Below are 19,989 nucleotides of genomic sequence, written 5' to 3'. Positions count from 1 at the left end.
AATGTCTTTGCTGGTAGTGAATGTTTTTACAGAATGGATCGGGGTGTCTTACTGCTGCAAGCCTCTGGTAGCAACAAGGCCATACTCCTGCTGTTAGGGCGCAAACGTTATTTATCATGTGAAGTTGTAGAAAGTTTTTTCTTTAATGACTTAGAGTTGTTTTGTTTTCATTTCCCCCTTGTCATCTTACTTTCTAGCCTGAGAGTATTATCATTTGATAAGAGTATTTACTTCTGTGTATTTTGCTAGTTTTCCAGTGCCTGCCTTTCAGGGAAACAAGAATTATTAAAACAGGCATTTTAAGAGCTAGCACAATTCGAGTAACACTCATTAAGCCCTTTAACAACTTTTACGAGTATGAATCTTGAGAGCATCTCTGGGAAATGAAGAGTGACGCAGAACACTGGTTGCCTAGTATACATTAAAAAATCAGAAGCACGGAGAGTTGAAACTGCCTGTTCAAAGCCACATGAGCTAATTGGTGGTAGCACAGAACTGAAAGCCAGATCCTCACATTGTTAGTTGGCTTTCTGGTGCTCTAGGCTGTTATTTTCTGACTGGTGTTGGAACAGTTTTGCATTTACCATTATGGTGATCTTGATGGTTAGACACATTAATGTGGCGTTGCACTGCCGTCATAATTTGGGCTTTGAAATATCTTAAAGGCTGTTGCTGACTTTGATGACAGTTCTGTTTAAATTCGCAGGTGGAGGTCAGTGTTTTCTCTGCATGTAAAAAGTTGATGTAATGCCTTCAGACCCTAGAGAAGCATTGATAATGATCTGAGGGCAGAAACATGTGACTGGGTTTGATGTCAGTGCATTATTGTTAAACATACCTTTGCTCGTCTGTTACACTGGTAACTACTACTTTGGTAACTACTGATGAAAATTCTTCCTCTTCCCTCTCTCCCTGTTTATTGTGGTGGAAAAGATCTCAGCCATCTAAATAATTATGAAAATTGCATGGATATACAATGAAAAGAAAGCTCAAGATGTGAGAAAAATGATGTTTCCTACGTCGGTTGCATTTTGCAAATCCTAAGCAAACACTGCATGAGAAAGAACTATATGACTGTCCTTTTTGTTATGTTGCCCTTAAGGGGAGTTTCTAAGCAGTCAGGGAGTTTCTAAATTGCAGAATTCAATTTGATGTGGTGTCTGTGGATAACTTACTCCCAAATCCTGAAAAAAATTTCCCTTTATTTTGGCCTCTCAAAAAGGTCTACCATACTAAATGGAAAATGCATTCAATTAAGCAGAGGGACAGATGTGCATATAAGTCTGTGGTGTGGAATACATTCTACTTTGAACTGACATGGATTTAAACATTTAAAAAAAGGTATTTATAACCTTGGGAGACTGAAGGTAATAAAATCCAAAGCAAGTCTGGGGAGGTTTTTAATCTGAATTAAGCAAGTTTAAGCACACAAGTAAGTTTTATTCCTTGAAAATACTTTTGATTTATGATGTAATGTATGTAAAATTTGATTTACAAAGGACTTCTTTTCCCCTTAAATCAGGGCAATATGTAGTGGAGCACTGCTGACTGGCTGTTAAATATCTGATTGTAATTTGTTCTCTGGCAGGTTCCGACAAGCATCTGGTGGTTTTTCCCTGACAAATGGAGAACTATTTCCAAGCAGAGGCATATAACCTCGATAAGGTTTTAGATGAATTTGAGCAAAACGAAGGTGAGTCATTTTGAACACGATTGAAGAATACATCTAATGTGCATCTACAGAGAACACTGTTGAAAAAGGAGAGATCGGTGGTACCCTTTTTGGTTTTGAGTTGCAAATTAATATCAGAACTTGTGTAAAATTCATGGTGTGTCTTCAGTATTTGTTAGTAGTATTCTCTTCTTTTCCCATTCATCTTGTTTACTTATTTCAAATCTCCCACTCTTTTAATAGAAAATCTTCCATACACTTTTAAAAGAAAGGTTTTGTGAAGCTTAATCTCAGTGGCAATATTTTAATAATTTATTTTAAACATATTAGGCAAAACTTATTTTAAGTTTCTTTTGCAGTTTTGGGAGACTCAAGCATAGAAATGTTTTATTAGGTCACATAAATCATGTAATGAAAGTTATAATAGTTGAACTATTAAATTTTTTGCTTAGTCTAATTACTTCTGTGCTGTCAAGGAAATTGAACATTTTAAGGGAGTGGGAATCTTTCAAGGCATTTCTAGCTGTCTAAAGTATATTAATCGATTGTTTGATGTTGCTTGTGAAAATTCAACTTGATACTAATTGGCGTATCTCTAAACTTCTTGAGTTCCAGAAACATTGTGCAATTACACTACTAATGGTTGATCAAGGATGCCACTTATGGCAGGTGTGTTTTACTGTTGTACCCATATTTGAACATCTCTATGTTTATATTTGGGGCATTCTAATGCAACAGAGTTAATAGAACCTGTAGTGTTAATAGGGCAGTAAGTTCTTTTGTTTAAACACTTTTTCCAGATGCCGCTGTTTCACCTCCACTGTTGGGTGCAAAGTGGAATCAGATTCTAGATCCGCCTTCTCGTCGTCTGTCCGTGGCCAACGTGAATGAAACTACAACTCCTAATGAATGTCAACAGAGATTAAAGTCTTTCTCCTTGTCTCATTCAGTGACTGCACCAACAGGAGGAGAGGATCACTGTGCTAATGGAAAGGATTTTAGCACAAGCCCAGAGACCCCAGTCATGTGGATTGATGATCAGGCAGCAGCAGATGATCAGTTGATTAAAAGAAATCGGGATGATCAGTGTAACACTGTGGAAACCGGAGAAAAGAAATGTGGAAATACAGCTTGCTTGCCAGAGGAGAAAAATGTACTAGTGGTGGCAGTCATGCATAACTGTGACAGAAGAACACTACAAAGTGGCGATTTGCTGGATTGTAAAAATTACACCAGTCAGTCCCTAATGGACACTATTAGCTTTACACTGGATAATGAAAACCGACAGAATGATCAGTTTAGTGTTACTGTAAATGGATCCATGGATAAAGATACAGATACAGAAAAGCAAGTAAATCGGCTGTGCACTGAAGATGACTCTTTAAGTCATTTGATTAGTGCTTCATCTGAAAGCCTGACTGTTGCATGCCCCTCCTCTCGCTTAAAGGATGATTTTAATATGAGTAAAGATTCACTGTTTTCAGAAGCTACGGCTGCAGGGATTAATGCAGTGACTCTCTTACAGAGACCAGTTGATGGTACCGTTAAAATGCAAGAAAACTGTGTATCCGTTGAAAATTTTACTAGTAAAGCCATTCCTCAGAGAACGGATCTGGAAGCTGAAAACTCTTCTTCTGGTTCAAGTAATGGAAACTTAATCGTAGAACAGGAAACAACCCAAGAGTTACAGTCTAGGCTGTTGGGGCTCACCGAAACTTGTCAGCCTAACGTGGCTGGAAGTGGCAATTACAAGGAACATGTTGCAGAACATTTTCCCCCTGAGGATGTTAGTGCCACTGAGAGCGATGTCGTGGATTGTGATAAAAATCTTGGCACAATGGAATCGCTCAGCATGGCAGAGTGTTATCCTGAATCTCAGGAGATGACTGATAGGGAACCGACTAAGTTGAATGAGATGAATAATAAGCAAACTCTGGGAGAGAATGAAAGACTTTTGCAGAAGAAACAGCCTGGTGAGGCACATAGTAATAGTAAAGAAGGTGGAGATGGGATGATGGAGGCAGGCATAGACTTAAAAGGGACTGGTATAGATGAGCTTGAAGGGTCCAGTCTCTCTGATGTGATGGCTACATCAGCAGCAAGCTCTCTGTCTAATGGTTGTGATTCCTATGGAATGCAGAACCCAGTGGTTGCTCATGTTCCAAAGACACTACCCTCCAAGGAAGACTCGGTAACAGAGGAAAAGGAGATAGAGGAGAGCAAGTCAGAATGTTACACTAATGTTTATGAACAGAGAGGAAATGAGACCACAGAAGGGAGCAGTCTTATTTTAAACAGCACTGGTGACCACATAAAGAAAAATTATTTACATAATCTTTGTAGTCAGGTTTCATCCATGCAAGGGCAAACTTCACCAAAACCAGTGACTAATCTGCAATCTATCAGTGTTCCTTTTGGTGGTGCAAGACCTAAGCAACCTACAAATCTCAAACTGCAGATTCCGAAGCCATTATCGGACCACTTACAAAATGATCTTGTTCCCCCAAATTGTGGAGGTAATAGTAAAAACAAAAACGTCTTTGGTAAGACTCAATTAGGGGTTACAGCAGACACGTTTCCTGGTGAAACATCTTTAAATGCCTCTGTTACTGATACTAATGGGGAACATTTGGAAGAGTATGAATCTGGAGTCTCTAGTAGTCCGTGCCTTGCAGTAGCCCCAGATAGTCCAGATAATGATCTCAGAGCTGGTCAGTTTGGAGCTCCAGCCAGAAAGCCTTTTACGACTTTGGGTGAGGTGGCTCCAGTTTGGGTTCCAGATTCTCAAGCACCAAACTGTATGAAATGTGAGGCCAGATTTACATTCACCAAAAGAAGGCATCATTGCAGAGCTTGTGGGAAGGTAAGTTTGTGTTTTGTGAGTTAGCTCAAAGCGCCCTTTTTTTTTCTGATACTGCATAAAATCAAATCAGAGGACTTCCTAAGCCACTGTTTATAGTTACTGGTAACATGTCTTCCTAAAAATCGGTGCTTGATTTGTGAAGGTAAAAAAGGAGGTTCTAAGCTCTATTCAGGATTCTGATAGAGAACAATTAATTGTTATTTGTAACTGAAAGAATATTTAGCCTGTACGAGCAGTGTATCTGTTGATTGCCACAATCAACATCATTGGATTAATGTAGAACTGCTGTAACACAGCTGAGTGCAGGAAACCAGTTTGCAGAAATTACTGCATCAATAATCCCATTAAAGATACTGAAACATATTGTTGGGGATTGGAAGTGTGCTGCTGAATTGTTGGTGTTCCTGCTGGTTTAGGTGGCAGATCAACTCTGTCTGTTAAGTCTTCTTTCTTCTATTGCTTACATTGTTTTAAGGAATATACATGTGCTCCTGGGGAAAAAAAATATACTAATTTATCTGTAATTTGATATATGTACAGATGGTGAGAACATTTGTAATGAAGACAACGAAAACATAATTTCTGTATCATTTTGTGTTATGTAAGAAATATTTTATTGTTGATTTTTTTTTTTCCTTTTAAAGTTTTATATATGTGCCATCTAGGTCAACAAATTCTTATGTTTGGCAAGTTTATGGTAAATGGTTAGTTTGTGAAGTATTTCCAAATATTTTGTTACTGAAATACAAGTCAGTGCACATGGGAAGTAGGAGCTTAGGAACAAATCTGAGGATTCAAAAGTGGTAAACTAACACTCTTGTCAAGTAGATGAATATTAAAAATATTCATTATGATGAACAGAAATAGTAAAACCCACTAAAAACTAGAGTAAAAGTAACTTTGGTTCATTTAGGCCCTATCCAAAGGTCTCTGAAGTTGATTGAAAGACCTCCTGACTGCTATGGGCAAGATCTTTAGCTACCAGAATAATGCAGGGAAGCAGAAAGACTTGAACAAAGGACCTGAAAGGAACAAATGTACCTGGAAAGCTCAAACCCTTATGTCACCTGTTTCTGGAAACAGCCTAGCAGAACACAGGCTTGTTCCCCTGTGAGGGACTGTGTATGTGTGTGACTTGTCCCTTTAGTAACCAAAATGCATAGTGCTCAGTCTCTTCACTGCAACACCAGATAAGTAGATTCTACTCAAATTTCATTGTGAGACATGCTGAAAAATCATTCCCAGGACACTCATTGTCCGCTGGTCCAGGACTACCAGTGGCTTCCTTCTGCCCATCCTCTTGCAGGTTGGTTGCAGTGGAAGTCCTGATGTGGAGCTAGTATCCACAGTCACTCATAACCATCGTGGGAGGTACATGCCTACCTTTTGCTTAATGTCAAAGGGCTCAATCTCTTTCTCATTGCAGTTAAGGACAATCTGTAAGGCATATAAGCTAAAGAAATATCCATCATTTTAGCTTTGAAGTATTAACTTACACTGTCAGTTATTTAGGTCATGCTTTTGTTTTTTATGACTTTAACAAATATGACTACAATTTTCATTTACAGTAATGTGTTCTACTTATATATGTGTTGTAAACAAGTTCGTTGCTTGGATTTGATTACTGCCCTGTAATGACTGAAGCCCTGAATTGCACAAATGAGAAGCAGAAAATGAAAATCTCTGTAAACAAAGTGGATACAGCGTGCCCAGATAGAGCAAGGCCAAACAGTGTGGTGTGGTTTTCTTTTTTTTTGCACTACTGAAAACAAGCCTTGAGAAGAACAACTAGGACGGATTTGGATCAGAAGTTGGGGAATGGGTAAAATACAAGGTTCCCTTCTCTGCAGACAAACTTGTTTCTCAGATGCGAAAAATACGTGTAGAAGTATTTAATATTCTCAGAGTGCTCTTACAATAATCCTCAGAATTACTTGTTTCTAGAAGTTTTTGTTAGCTAATGTGGTCTGGGCCAAATTTGCACATGTGCAGTCAAAACATGTGGCAGAAAATTCTGGTTTTTCATGCCTTCTTTATGTTTTCTTCTCTAAAAAACCTCACTCATTAATAAATGCGAAGAATCAGTATAAGTCAAAGAATACTTAGCACTTACTACAAATTGCTTTACAACACTTAATTCCTGTAACGATTCTGGGAGGAAGGAGACCAGAGGCTTTGATGGGCAAGCTTTGATGAATCTAACTGTAGTGGTTTGAGACATCACCTTTCTCAGCTGGCTGCTCTTGCTTTCTGGCTAAGAGAGCCACCCCCAAAGCAAGTCATGTTGGTGTAGGTAACATGCCAGTGGTGTAGGTAGCTACCGAACCACAGTGACGCTTCCACTGTTTCTATTAAATGTATGAATACCTCTTAAGGAACTGGGGAGATGATGTCTTCAGCTCTTGCAATTAATTGTTTCTAGGGGAAGTCATGGAACTGAATCTTTCTGAATACAAGCTTTAGCACAACAATTTCTTTTTAAGCTTTATTAGCATCATGACAAATCATTATTGTAGTAGGGATGAATGTATCTCATTTGGGAATGAAAATTGCATTTAAAAATAGTTGAGTGGCACCTGGGAAGTCTGTCTCAGTTTTTAATTTCAGGATAATAATTGCAAAATTAATGGAAGGTATGAACCTCAGGGGAGTGGTAGAAAGTAACACACTTAGAGTAAGTTTTGAATTAAAATTAAGAACCTGAAGAATATGTGTGAACACATTCATAAATTTTACATTTTGTATTTCCTATTGTCAGATGAAACAATCATCCTTGACAGGAAGACCAGAAAAATCTCTATGTCACTTTTTTATTGACAACCAAATTTATAATTGTTCCATTAAAATATAAAGAAATCACCAACCCCCCCTAGCAACTAATGTTTTAATGACTCCTGGTGAACCTGAAAACCCTAGTAACGGAAAAACTTGCTCTGACACTGCTATGTTGGTTTTTTATAGCATGATACACGGAGATAATGACTTGGTGGTCGTTCATAACTAGACTGAATTGTCAGTTGTGCTGGACTGTATTCTTCCTCTGTGTTGCACCCTAAGAGGGGACATGTTTTAACATTTAGATCGTTGCACTTGGGAGCTTTGCTGAATGTACAGTGTGGTGTCTGATAAAGGGTCCTAAATCAGATATTATATGGCTGAAGACATTGATTTTTCCATGTTCAATACTGAACTTCTGACTGGAAATTTCTCCTGGAGAACTGAAATGATGTCAAATGTCTCTAAGATACGCTGTGTTGTTGTTATTCATATTCCCTAGAATGCTGTAAATTGGGTTAAGGTGTAAATGCAGAAGTCAAATTTTTGAAGTACTTTTTTTTAAAAAAAAAAAGGATTTTCACAGTGGTGAAAGGGTTGGTTTTATTTTTGCGTGAAAATGCCAGTCTGTTCACAGTTATATTTTATTTCTGAAATGTTTAAATTGACATCATTAGGAAACATTAAAATTAGTTGAAATGAGACAGGGGGAGCTCTTCTGTCTTCACATTCAATTTTCAGCTCTCACAGTGAACTCGGAGCTTATTTTGTATGTCCTTATTTTAAGCATTTGCCACTGTAAGACTGGAAAAGTAACAGGCTGCAAAGTCGTCATAATTTGGTGTGATCTTTAACTTGGCTGAAATTTAGTTAGGCTTACGTATATCTACATTTGAAAGTCCTGTGAGTTTCTTGTCTATATTACAGAAATATGTCTGTTAAAGTGATGATGGAATAATGTTTTGGATTAAGAAAGCATTACAGCTCATAATAATGCATAGGGAATTGTAGATATCCACATATAATTGACATTTGAAATTCCTCTTGATATCTGCACTCATTTGTTAGGTAACTGCTGCTGTTTCTAGATTCCCTGAGTGTGACATTACCTTTCTGCATGAAATGGGTATTCATCACTGTCTTCACATGTCACCTCAGTAATAACTCTTGAGGAAATACTGGTTTTTTAAACTAATAAAATACAATTCTTTAAAGCAAATAAGAAATCAGGGCACCCTGATTTGTCTGTTCTGCAGGATTTTGTGATTGCAATTGCTATTGTAGGATCATATCTGCATGCAAGTGTTTGTTCTGGTGCACAAGCCATGCTCATGTTTCATGGTTTTGCTTGTCTGGAGGAAGCCTCAACACTGTCTCCTGCCCAGGACTGGGGAGTTGTTAGAGCTGGTTCAGGTGAGAAGCACTGGCAGTGCAACTGCATCTCCGCAGCAGGTCGTCCTCCCAGGGATTTTGCACCGGATCCCTGCTTAGTAGCCGGCATGCGTCAAATGCAGTTCCTGATTCCTCTCTAGTGTTGTGATGCTACAGTGTTTGTAATTACGTAAATACGGGCTTTTTTGTGTGTGTATATATATATATAAATGGAGCAAGGTTTTCTTGCAGTACCAATGTCATTCAGCTTTTTTAAATGTCTTGTGTATGTTGAACTCTTAAAACATTTTGATACATCACTTCACTTAAGTGTCAGGTGGGGAGTAACTTGTTATATATGGAGAGATTAAATAGCTAGAGTTGCTAATACAGATGAATTGCCCTGCTGCAAATAAAAATGTGTTGTTTGAATTACTCTGTGCCACAGAAATCTCTTCATGTGGAGAAAACTTGGGCATGTAAACGTAGTTGATTCTAGAAAGTACTCATGCTTTTTCTAAGACTGAAATTAATTTCAAGTTGTTAATTCTGTGAGGGATTGTAAAGTGGTAGGAATTTATTAACCTGTTGTCATTTATGCCAAACATATTTTAAAAACCCCACTGTTCAGTATCGGGACAAGATGCATTATGTGTTCCATGTAACACTGCTTCATCAGGATTAGTGGGAAAGACACCCTGGGCAGCTATTAGTCACTGTGGCTTTAATGGGAAAATACTGATAATTTACCTGCCTATTTTGCATGTGTAGAGCTTTACAGATATTCTCTTGTCCGAATTTACCAGTTCATCCCATGTTTTTGAACAACACTTAAGTTGTTTCCCGTTCGGTTCCAGGTTTTTTGCGCGGCATGCTGCAGCCTGAAGTGCAAGTTGCTGTACATGGATCGGAAGGAAGCTAGAGTGTGTGTCATCTGCCATTCAGTACTGATGAATGGTGAGTGCAAAGAGAATCTGCGATGCACTGCTTCACTGGGTTTGTGTTGAGCTGCAGTGGTGCTGTTTAAAAAGGCACTAAACTTCATTTGTGTGCGTAAGTATTCTGAACAGAGAAGGTCCTTGAGAGATCAGTGGGGAAGCCCTGTGCAGAGTGGGGATTCCTAAACTAACTACGATTAACAAAAGGCACAAACTGGTAAGGTTGCAGCGGATTTGAAAGCTTTCATTTGTGAGTGCTGTACCAGGATTGCAGAAACCGTGATATTTTGGTGTTTGGGGGTTTTATTTACTTTTAATTCAGGAGCCTACTCTCTGTCCTTTGATGCCTGAGTAGAATCTTCTGTATGAGATGCCATAGGGGAGAGTTACCTCTTCTAGATAATGCACTACAGGGAATTAGGAAGTAGTGTTTATCCACAAATCCATCCCACTCTTCTTCCTCCTTAACTCCTTTGTGCTTGAGTCTTGTCTAAAAACCTGCCTGCAGGTGTGGACAATGGAGTTTGGATTGTTGTTTTGGGCATGTTACTGGAGGGTCTTGTCAAACCCAGGATGGTGCTGTGGCTACAAGCCTGATGTGAACCTGGGACTTAGGAGAGGTCACAGGAATTAGAAATTTACAAGTAGAACACACAAGTTATATTACCTTTGTTCAGTGTAAGGACAGACTGTCCAATACCCTTTGGTATTGACCAAAGGGCCATGGAATCTATTTTGTATTTTGTACTTTATAGTATTAACACTTTAGGTATGTGGTATAAATATGGGCAAACACAGAGTATTCTTCTCACTGTATATTGAGGCTACAGAAAATTTCAAGAACTTCTGAGCTGGCAGTTACCTTTGGGTGATTCTGCTGTCCAATTGGCCTGCTTCCATGGCACTGAGATGGCTATTGCTGAAAGACTTGATATGCAGTTTTTGTCTTGAATTGAGAAGGTAGAAAAATAGAATTAGGTTGAGAGAGGATACATGCTTAATCATGAGAAAACCTGTCTCATCCTGAGAAATTCCGGCCATTCTGTCTCAGGTTTATTAATGGAAAGGTGAATAGGTGACTTGATCTCAGAGTATAAATATATATCTGGATAACGGAAATTTCATGGCAGAAGTTCCCTCAGCTGTAGAGGAAGGTCTGACACACTCCAAGGTATAGTGGGTAGGATGAGAAGTCGGCCAAATCCAGGTTCTAAATGCAAACCTTAACCATCAGGATTACTAACTATCCTGATAATTATTGAACAGTTCTCATGGAATCTCCATTGCTGCAAATGCTTAGTTAAACTTTGGAGACTTTCATACAAAATTGCTGCTGTAGTTTTAACCAAGAACTAGTAAGGAGAATTCTGGTTTATGTCAACATTCAGACAGGCGATTTTGACGTGTCTTTACGTGTACTGTATAGTAGATGATTTAGGCTGCTGTTTTTGGAAAGATCTGTTAATTTGTTGAGCATCTACCTAAATGTAGAAGCTCATAGCTTTATTTATTCTCCAAAGAAGTTGAGTATGACACAGATTTGGTTGAAAGTAACTGAGTGCTTAGTCTTGAGGTGAGCATGCATCATTATTAGACAGTTTCTGTTATTAAACAGGAATAATTTTTTTCTGTTTCAAAAAGATTAATCAGTGCAGTGCTAGGTTTTAATTATTAATAATTCTTTACTGTAGGCCAAATGTGGAAGGTGATAGGAAATTGTAAGTTGTAATATCTAGAAATTAAAACTGAGTCCTAATGATGACCTTGAAGGGGTGCTAAAGTGTTATGTTTTGATATGGAGAAGTTAGCACATTTCAAGGTGTACAAGAACGAGGAATTACACATACACCTGGCAAAAGACAGCTGGCTCCTTTTGGTGGTGAGTAGGACTTGTTTTCATCTGGGGGAAGGGAAGAATCTGAAAATATTTCAGTTGAAACCAGAAGTGTTCTTGTAAAAAAGCATAATAAAATTGATTATATTATAATGATTTCCTTTTAAAAGCCTTTCTGTCCTGCTGCCAGGACAGACACACATTAATGACAGTGAACAGTGACACCACTGCTTGGTTTATAATAGGGAGAGAGCCGCCTGCATACTTAGGTGTACTTGCCTGGGGCTACCTCTCTGTTTCTATCCTTGCTGCAGTGCTTTGTGATGATGCTTTTGATTACTGGTTAGTTAACCTGTAGCCTGACTGTATCTGATCCTTCCTGATCCATGCAGTTTCTTTGTTGGTACAGCTTTTTGGGGTTTTTCCACTTGGCGCAGCAGGTTAAGCATTAATCTTCACAGAGTCTTGGAATCAGGGACAGGATTTGCACTTTAAAAGTGGTTATTTCATTTGGTTACTTCGTATCCGGTTTGTGTTTCACTGGGATGTTGGAGGAGGGTTATATGTTTTCTGGCACTTTTCCGTGGCCAGGCTATGTGTTTAATAAGTTTCCAATGCTATTTTTACTGTATTTTCAATTGGTAGATATGCTGAGTTGTCACTTTGCTTGATTTAGAGAAAGCTTTAAAAATGTTCTTTTACCATGCTATAATTTTTCTAATAAAGGGATCCTAGAGATGTAGCTTTTATTTGTACATTTTTAACACTTCCTTCTTTCAGGACCTGTACTCTAAAGGAATACAGAATTGCTATTAAATAATACTTCCATTTAATTCATCTTCTCAAATGGAAATCTTAATACCTTTTCCATCTGCATGCATTTCATCTTCTTGGTTTTGCAGGTTGATGGGAGGAAGCAGCAGGGGTTTATGTTCTGCTGTGATCTGTTTGGGTTTTCTGAGTCTTTTTCTTTTCACTTTGGTTTTCTGATAGTTCATAGCCAAAGGAACCCAAAGATATACATGATTTATTCAGGCTTTATAGCTGCTCTGAGAGCTTAGGTGGCATGCCATTTATGCCCGACTAGAGGGATGCATTTATTTGTAACACACTAATATGGTTGAAGGTGCAAGCGGACATACGAATTTTCTGGTACCTTATATAGCTACAAGCCATCCTTACAGATGAAAAAGAAGTAGTGCTGTGGAGATACAGTCTGTTTCACTAGCTAGAGGAGAGATTCCCCTGTGATGGATGTTGTTGACAAAGAAGTTTTGTGTGTTGTTGTTTGGCCAGTTGAATTAAGGCTCAAGTCATGCCTTCAGAATTAATAGCATAAGAGGTTTTTTCATAGTTAAGAATGTAAATTGTTGACCTGTACTGATCTGCCCCGGCTATAAATAAATACAAGGTGCCTTTTCTCATGTACAAAAGATAAATCTGCTCATGTGTCCTGTAGGTTATAAAACATTTGTAATACGGATGTCCATCTGTCCCTACAATATGATAAATACATATATAAGAATTGAGTGGTTTAAGTTAAATCTTTGAAGAAGAAACAAAATGAAGCATGAGAAATGAAGTGTCATTCAGGTCAATGTGTATTGTTATAATTTTTTAAATATTTAAAATGACCTGATATTTTTATTGCACAGGACCAGTGCTGTTTCTCCTGCTGCTATGCATTTTCTTGCTTAATTACAGTCTTCTGGGCTTTGAAATAAAGAAAGAGATATTTTTTTTTGGAAGGTGGCAGAGTCCATACTTTCTGTAGCTGAGAACTTAACAGTGTGTTTTGGACTTTTAGATACCTTCCTCTGTGCTCATGTTTCTTGTTCTTTGTTTGCTTTAGCTCAAGCCTGGGAGAACATGATGAGTGCCTCAAGCCAGAGTCCTAACCCTAACAATCCCGCTGAATACTGTTCTACTATCCCTCCTTTGCAGCAGGCTCAGGCCTCGGGCGCCCTGAGCTCTCCGCCTCCCACTGTCATGGTACCTGTGGGAGTTTTAAAGCATCCTGGAGCAGAAGGTAGGACTACTTCTTTTTTCTTTCAATTTACCTGTAGTGAGAATTTGGAAAGAATATCTGCATCGAATACTCTAGATACTGCTGTTTGTGACATTCTTGCTCTCAGTAGGGACGACAGGTTTTTAAGAACAAGTAAACTACTCTCAGCAGATGTGTTTATATGGGATGCTGCCATAGGGAATGTACTTGATGATGTCTTAAGTCCCTTCCACTCCATGTTTCTCTATGAATTTTTATGGTTTGCTCTTCTGTACTGAAATTTTCCAGTCAATGTTACTGTGAGATCTTAAATCCTATCTTCTTTGTTCTCTCTAGTGGCTCAACCTAGAGAACAAAGGCGTGTTTGGTTTGCTGATGGGATATTGCCCAATGGAGAAGTTGCTGATGCAGCAAAACTGACAGTGTCTGGGACAACTTCCACAGGAACCTTAGCAGTGTCGCATGACCCATCAAAGCCCGTGACCAACAACACTTTATCAGCAGAAGTAAGGAAGCGTTACGCTATTCACCGCTCAAAAGACCGTGCTAGCTTTGGTTGTGAATAGGATATTAGCTTCTGTGGAGATTTCAGTAAGATTGACCTAGGAAATCTGTTCAGGCTTGTCTCAGTATGTTGTATCACAAGTGTCGTCATTTATAGTAGTGTTTGCAGAGTGCTGAAACAACCATATATTTTGAACTGAAATGAACTATTCTGAGGCAGAGCACTAAGCAGTGTTTTAAGTCTGTGTGCTAGGTGGCTGCCAAGTGTTGGCTGTACAGCCTGTGTACGAAGGAAATTTGTATAATGCATATTTTAAAAGAGCTGAGTCATGGTCAGTAACCTGTCATTCTGTCATAGAATCACAGAATGGTTTGGGTTGGAAGGGACCTTAAAGATCATCTAGTTCCAACCCCCCTGCCATGGGCAGGGACACCTTCCACTAGACCAGGTTGCTCCAAGCCTCATCCAGCCTGGCCTTGGACACTTCCAGGGAGGGGGCATCCACAGCTTCTCTGGGCAACCTGTCGCAGTGCCTCACCACCCTCTCTGTGAAAAACTTCTTCCTGATATCTAACCTAACCCTCCCCACTTTCCATTTAAACCCGTTACCCCATGTCCTGTCACTACAGGCCCTTGTAAAAAGTCCCCCCCAGCTTCCTTGTAGCCCCCTTCAGGTACTGGAAGGTGCTATAAGGTCTCCCTGGATCCTTCTCCTCCAGACTAAACAAGCCCAACTCTCTCAGCCTGTCCCCATGGCAGAGGGGCTCCAGCCCTCGGAGCATCTTCGTGGCCTCCTCTGGACTCGCTCCAACCAGTCTGTGTCCTTATTTTCAAGGTCCCACAGCTCGACGCAGTACTCTGGGTGGGGTCTCACGAGAGCAGGGTATAGGGGGAGAATCACCCTCCAAGTTAATCACCCTTGTCATAGCGTGAAGCAGAAAAAGGCTTTGTTTGACAGTTCTCAAAAATGATGCATGCAGGAAAGTGCAGGTGCAACCTAGCAATGTTAAACCCACCATACCCCATGTGAGTGGAATGGAGACTTTGCAGAAAGTTCAGATGGGCATAGGAACATTTAGATTTTGTAAAGAAATGGGTGTATGTGAAGGGTGTAGAGAAGGGAGATGTGGGCTTTTTAGTTGTAGTTCACATACAGGAGTCATCACATGATCATCTGTTTGTTAAAGAGCCAAATTACTCTCTGGTGCTGGTTCTCCAGCAGACAAGAGACTCCTTCACCTACATCTAGTAATCTCCTCAGCCAGCTCTTAGATTTTTATCGTTACTACTGTTGTAATGTTGTCCTTTCTTGTTGTTTGCTTCTTGCAGACTGATAATGCTTCTGTATTCTCGGGAAATATAACTCAGGTTGGCAGTCCTGTTGGCAGTGCAATGAATCTAATTCCTGAAGATGGTCTTCCTCCAATTCTCATCTCCACTGGAGTAAAAGGAGGTGAGGGTCTGATTTGGCAGCTAGCACTTAGCCGTTGCAATTAACCTAATAGTTACTGTGTTTATTTTAAAAATAAGATGCTGCCAATATGCTGAATATTTGAAGAAATTCACAGTAAGTACTCGTGGCTAAATGTTGGGACACACATTTGCACCACTGGTCATCAGTAGTATCCAGGAAGAATCCCATCTTTCAGTGGAATTACTGTAAGAAGTAAAACACAAAGCAAAAAAAAATTAACTTCAGTCCAGAAATATGTGCTAATTTCTTCACTAATCGGACTGTGGGGAATGTTTCACACAGAGATACATTTTAATTAGCCTTATGAATATTCATGTTTCCCTTCTCTGGAATTCTCTTGGAACATCCACTCCTTTTGAGGCATACCCGAGCACTGCTTTCAGCAGCACTACTGCACATCTTGGCCCACAGTGAAGCATTTAGTAGTTGTGATGTCCCCTCCTAGACTATCCAAATGGAGGAGGATTCAGAAAATCAAAAACTAATTTTTAAAAGGTTAAAAAAAAGTGTGTATTTGTTTATCTGGCAGTTGTTTTCCACAGTCTGATTCATTACATCTTTAAAACATTCCTGGGATTAACTTATTTTTTCACCTTTGATTTTTTTTATTCCTGTTAAATATTTTGCTGATACAGTGCATTTCTAATGTTAAGCTGGAAGTAACCTTTTACTGCAGGATAGTGTCAAAACCAAAATGTGAGCAGCATGTAATTTCAAAACAAATCTGTTCCAGCCTGTGTTAGCTGTTCATGTGGGTGCCTGATTATTCAGTCTCCTCCACAAAAAAAGGAGTGAAACTACAGTATACTTTTCAGCTTTTATATCAACAACCTCACATAAATCCTGTTTTGTATGCTAAGTTGATTTTGTTTCATATGCTGTCACATACTGGATTTTCTTTGCTGCATTTTACTTCTGATATTCTAATTATGTTTAAAAAGATTCCAAAACCATTTTTCACTTTAGAATGCAAAATTACTTTTCTTCCTAGATAATTTTAACTGGAAACGTAATGCATTTCTTTCAAAATCTGTTTTCATCTGTATAACTATTTTTGTTAAAGCTTAAATGCATAGTAGATTAGTCACATGGATGAAAAATTCCAATCTGCTAGTCAACTGGGTCTGATCACTACACCCATTTTACACTGGATTTAGACACTTTATGAATTATAAAAAATTCTGGTTTATATAGTGTTCCCTCATTTGTTATCTTCCTAGTAGCTAATGCACAGAAAGTGTAAGTTACGTGGCACAGGGGTAGACTATGTGTTGGTGTTTGTAGTCCAGGATCGATGTTCTTGTGCTTTACTGTGATATAAATAACAGTTGTTTACGTCTTTGTCACTTGGGATTTCAGTTGACACCATGGCAAATTTCTCAATTTGATTTCCAATTTCTCCTCCAGTTGATACCAAAAAACTGTTGATTTATAAAACAAGCTGCACTTCCCTGTAGGATGTACAGGGGTTACGTACATAAACACTATGGAAATTCGAAAATACCAGCCTAGGAAACAGTCAATCAGTCAAACCAGCAATACTTCAGGAAGTTTTTCTAAAAGGTCAAAAAACCACCAGAATCTGGGTTATCTGATTGTAACGTAGAGTACTGTACCACTACGTTGAGGACTGCACTGTGTGTTTGCTTGTTTCTTTCACAGACTATGCTGTAGAAGAGAGACCTTCTCAGATCTCTGTCATGCAGCAGCTGGAGGACGGTGGCCCTGACCCTCTCGTATTTGTTTTAAATGCTAATTTGCTGTCCATGGTAAAAATAGTAAATTGTAAGTTTTTATTATTAAATAAGGCTTGGGGTATGAGGGGGAAATGTTATGTATACTATTAGAAGGAACAGTAGCATTTTTATTTGGTAGGATAGCCTCTGAAAATATGCATGGATTGAAAACTCTATACTTAGCCATATTAAATTATAAAAGGCTCTTTTCCAGTGCTTTAGATATCAGTACAGATAATTTGTGCAAAAAAGATAAACTAGACTGTTAGAGCCTCCAGTCTCAGATGCGGAGATCAGTGTCTCCTATCTGACTTGATAGGGCAGGGTATTTTATTGCTCATTCTTCCTTTGATTGCTTAACTCATTTCCCTGTCACCCCTTTCTGGAGAAAGCAGACAGGATCCCACAGTAACACACCGTTTCTGCTCTGCTGTGCATCTCTTCTATCCTTTTCTGTACTGCACGTGTGTGTGTCTGTGTGTGTACATGTGCTGGGGGAGAGAGGAATGCCAAGATTTGACTGGGGGCTGTAATGTTCTGGCTCCTCCTTAGCTGTGAACTGGGAATTACTGAACTGCTTTTGTTGTGGATGTGTTCGCTTGCAAGGTAAGGGATTTAGAACCTAATTTGTGTGTGTGACAGAAATCACAACCAAACATGCTGTAAGACTGATTATTGAAAGAGCTATCTTCCTGCAGTGAAAGTTAGGCATATTTTATGAAATTCTGGTCTTCTGTTCTGATAGATGTTTCCCTCTCTGCAGATGTGAACAGGAAGTGCTGGTGTTTCACTACAAAAGGCATGCATGCAGTGGGGCAGTCCGAGATAGTCATTCTCTTGCAGTGTTTGCCTGATGAGAAATGTTTGCCTAAGGATATCTTTAACCATTTTGTGCAACTTTACCGGGATGCCTTAGCAGGTAGGAATGCTCTCTGTTAAAAATTGTTTGGGTAGGTGGTCATATTGGGTCAGATATGGCTTTTGTCCTTTAGTGAATGGCTGTTTTTGTATAAAAGAATATAAAAAGAGAATAAGGATCAAAGCTGAGAGGAGGCTGAGTTGTTATTGGTTATTAGTATCCAGTGTATATTCATCTCACCAAATAGAAGTATTAATGAGGTGCTGGGGAGCTGCTCCAGAGATTTTCCAGCCTTCCTCTGGGTGCCCGGAGAACAAAGTAGTGTGGGCTGAAAAGGCCATGCATAGACTGTTACAGCAGTGGAGCAGGAGGACTCTGCCTGTGACAACTTTGTGTTCAGCAGCCGTTGCTGAGCGTCTGCTCTGGCTCCTGCTAGGCGCTGGGTAAGAATTTGACTTTGGCTGACGTTATCTGGTGTTAGTACTGTACTTCAGTTAGCAGGAAGTGTAGTAGGATGCTCAGCAGGGCTCATGAGTACACTAATGACATTGCTTCTAATCAGTTTGTGTTTCAGCTTGAAGTCAGCGTAGCTTTTTTAAAGATACAGAAAGAAAATATTGAGAATTTTGGTGGATACTCTGTTAAATACCCCCAAACCAGGTAGTTCAGAAATTTGATTCCCCCAGCATGTGTGCCTATTGCCACGTTATGGAGATACTATTTCTGTTCTAAAGTAGTACAGACATAAATGTACCTGTGTGCCTGGCATGAATTCTGGGGCACTGCAGAAATTATCCCCCAGTTTTGAATTTTAGTATCTCAGTTGCAAGGTTGTATTACTTAAACCTTTACGTGTTTCACATTAGCTGAGTAAATGGGCTTCCACTAGTAGCTATTGTTGGACTTTGTCTGCCTGGTTCAGAAAGTACTGTTATCACATGTCATAGTGGATCTTGTACACTGGAAACAACCACCTTTCCAAACCTCACTTCACTTGCCATGCTTTATCTTCTAATTATGAAGTTATTCAGAGGGAGATAGATATGAAAAACTGTGTGTGTGTATATATATATATATTGCAGCTATAAATCCAGCTTGGTGTATATATTGTGATGAAGTTCTGTATAATTACACTACAGAAATACATAATTTATAACTCCTACATAATGTATTTGGAATTCTTTTTTTAGTGCTCTAGTGGTAGTAATTTGATATCCTACAATAGCACTGTGCAAAGAGCTGCTTGCTATTGTACAATTCTTAACCAGAACCCAAATTTCACTGTTCAGGAGCTCCACTCCATAATGTTCTTCTGGTAGGATTTGCTCTGCTGCATTTCAGACACGTAGTAGAAATAGATAGGCACTTTGAGTTGCTGTATGATACCAAACCACGCTGACGTTTCTGCAGAACCTAGCACCTTGATAAATTCCCATGGCATTTTGTAATGCACGCTCTCAATATCCATCCTTTTTTCTTTCCAGGTCATGCGTGTTAGAGAGGGAGAAGTGTATTTTAGCGTATTTGCAGCCCTGGCTGTTCTAGACATTACTGAGCCAGAGAGACAGGATATGATGCTGTAGGGGTTTCAGCTGGTGGCTGCAACCCCTTGGAAGTGGTTAGCAGTTGGCATGCTGTTGCAGATGGAGCCACGCTTCCAAACTTGTTCATTTCAGAGGTACCACACCTCTCCTGGCGATCAGCTGATAGGCACTTAGAGTAAAGGAGAATTCCCATCAGAAGCTAGAGACTGCTTAAAACCTTGCCTCACGCTGTCATTTCTCATTGCATAATATATTGGTTTAAATTTATTTTGCCATCAGGAAACTGAAGTGACTTCTGCGGATGTTTTTTATTTATCTACTTCAGTAAATATTTTGTGGAAATCAGTCATAAAATAAAAAGACAAATATAATTTTTTTAATTGGAATGGAAGCAAGAATTACGTTTAAGT

General features: G+C 39.1%; 1 protein-coding gene across 1 annotated transcript; it reads left to right on the top strand.

Annotated features, from left to right (window-relative positions):
* Positions 1-1,623: 1,623 nt before the first annotated feature.
* ZFYVE9 (zinc finger, FYVE domain containing 9) lies at positions 1,624-19,533 on the top strand. Its single transcript, XM_010147327.1, has 9 exons — positions 1,624-1,693; positions 2,473-4,535; positions 9,539-9,638; positions 13,306-13,482; positions 13,798-13,967; positions 15,296-15,419; positions 17,103-17,225; positions 17,940-18,095; positions 19,520-19,533. Exons 1-9 carry the CDS (start codon positions 1,624-1,626, stop codon positions 19,531-19,533), a joined length of 2,997 nt encoding a protein of 998 aa, XP_010145629.1.
* The last annotated feature ends 456 nt before the right edge of the window (positions 19,534-19,989 follow it).

Source organism: Eurypyga helias, unplaced genomic scaffold (assembly GCF_000690775.1).
Source record: "Eurypyga helias isolate BGI_N326 unplaced genomic scaffold, ASM69077v1 scaffold26462, whole genome shotgun sequence".
Classification (NCBI taxonomy): Eukaryota; Metazoa; Chordata; class Aves; order Eurypygiformes; family Eurypygidae; genus Eurypyga; species Eurypyga helias.
The sequence above is the reverse complement of the archived record's forward strand: the minus strand, read 5'-3'. Positions and strand labels throughout refer to the sequence as shown.

Excerpts from the sequence above, each read along its gene's own strand:
- ZFYVE9 (XM_010147327.1), top strand. The coding sequence starts at position 1,624 with ATGGAGAACTATTTCCAAGCAGAGGCATATAACCTCGATAAGGTTTTA. Across the intron at positions 9,639-13,305 it reads CCATTCAGTACTGATGAATG|CTCAAGCCTGGGAGAACATG; the intron begins GTGAGTGCAAAG and ends TGTTTGCTTTAG. Across the intron at positions 15,420-17,102 it reads CTCCACTGGAGTAAAAGGAG|ACTATGCTGTAGAAGAGAGA; the intron begins GTGAGGGTCTGA and ends TTTCTTTCACAG.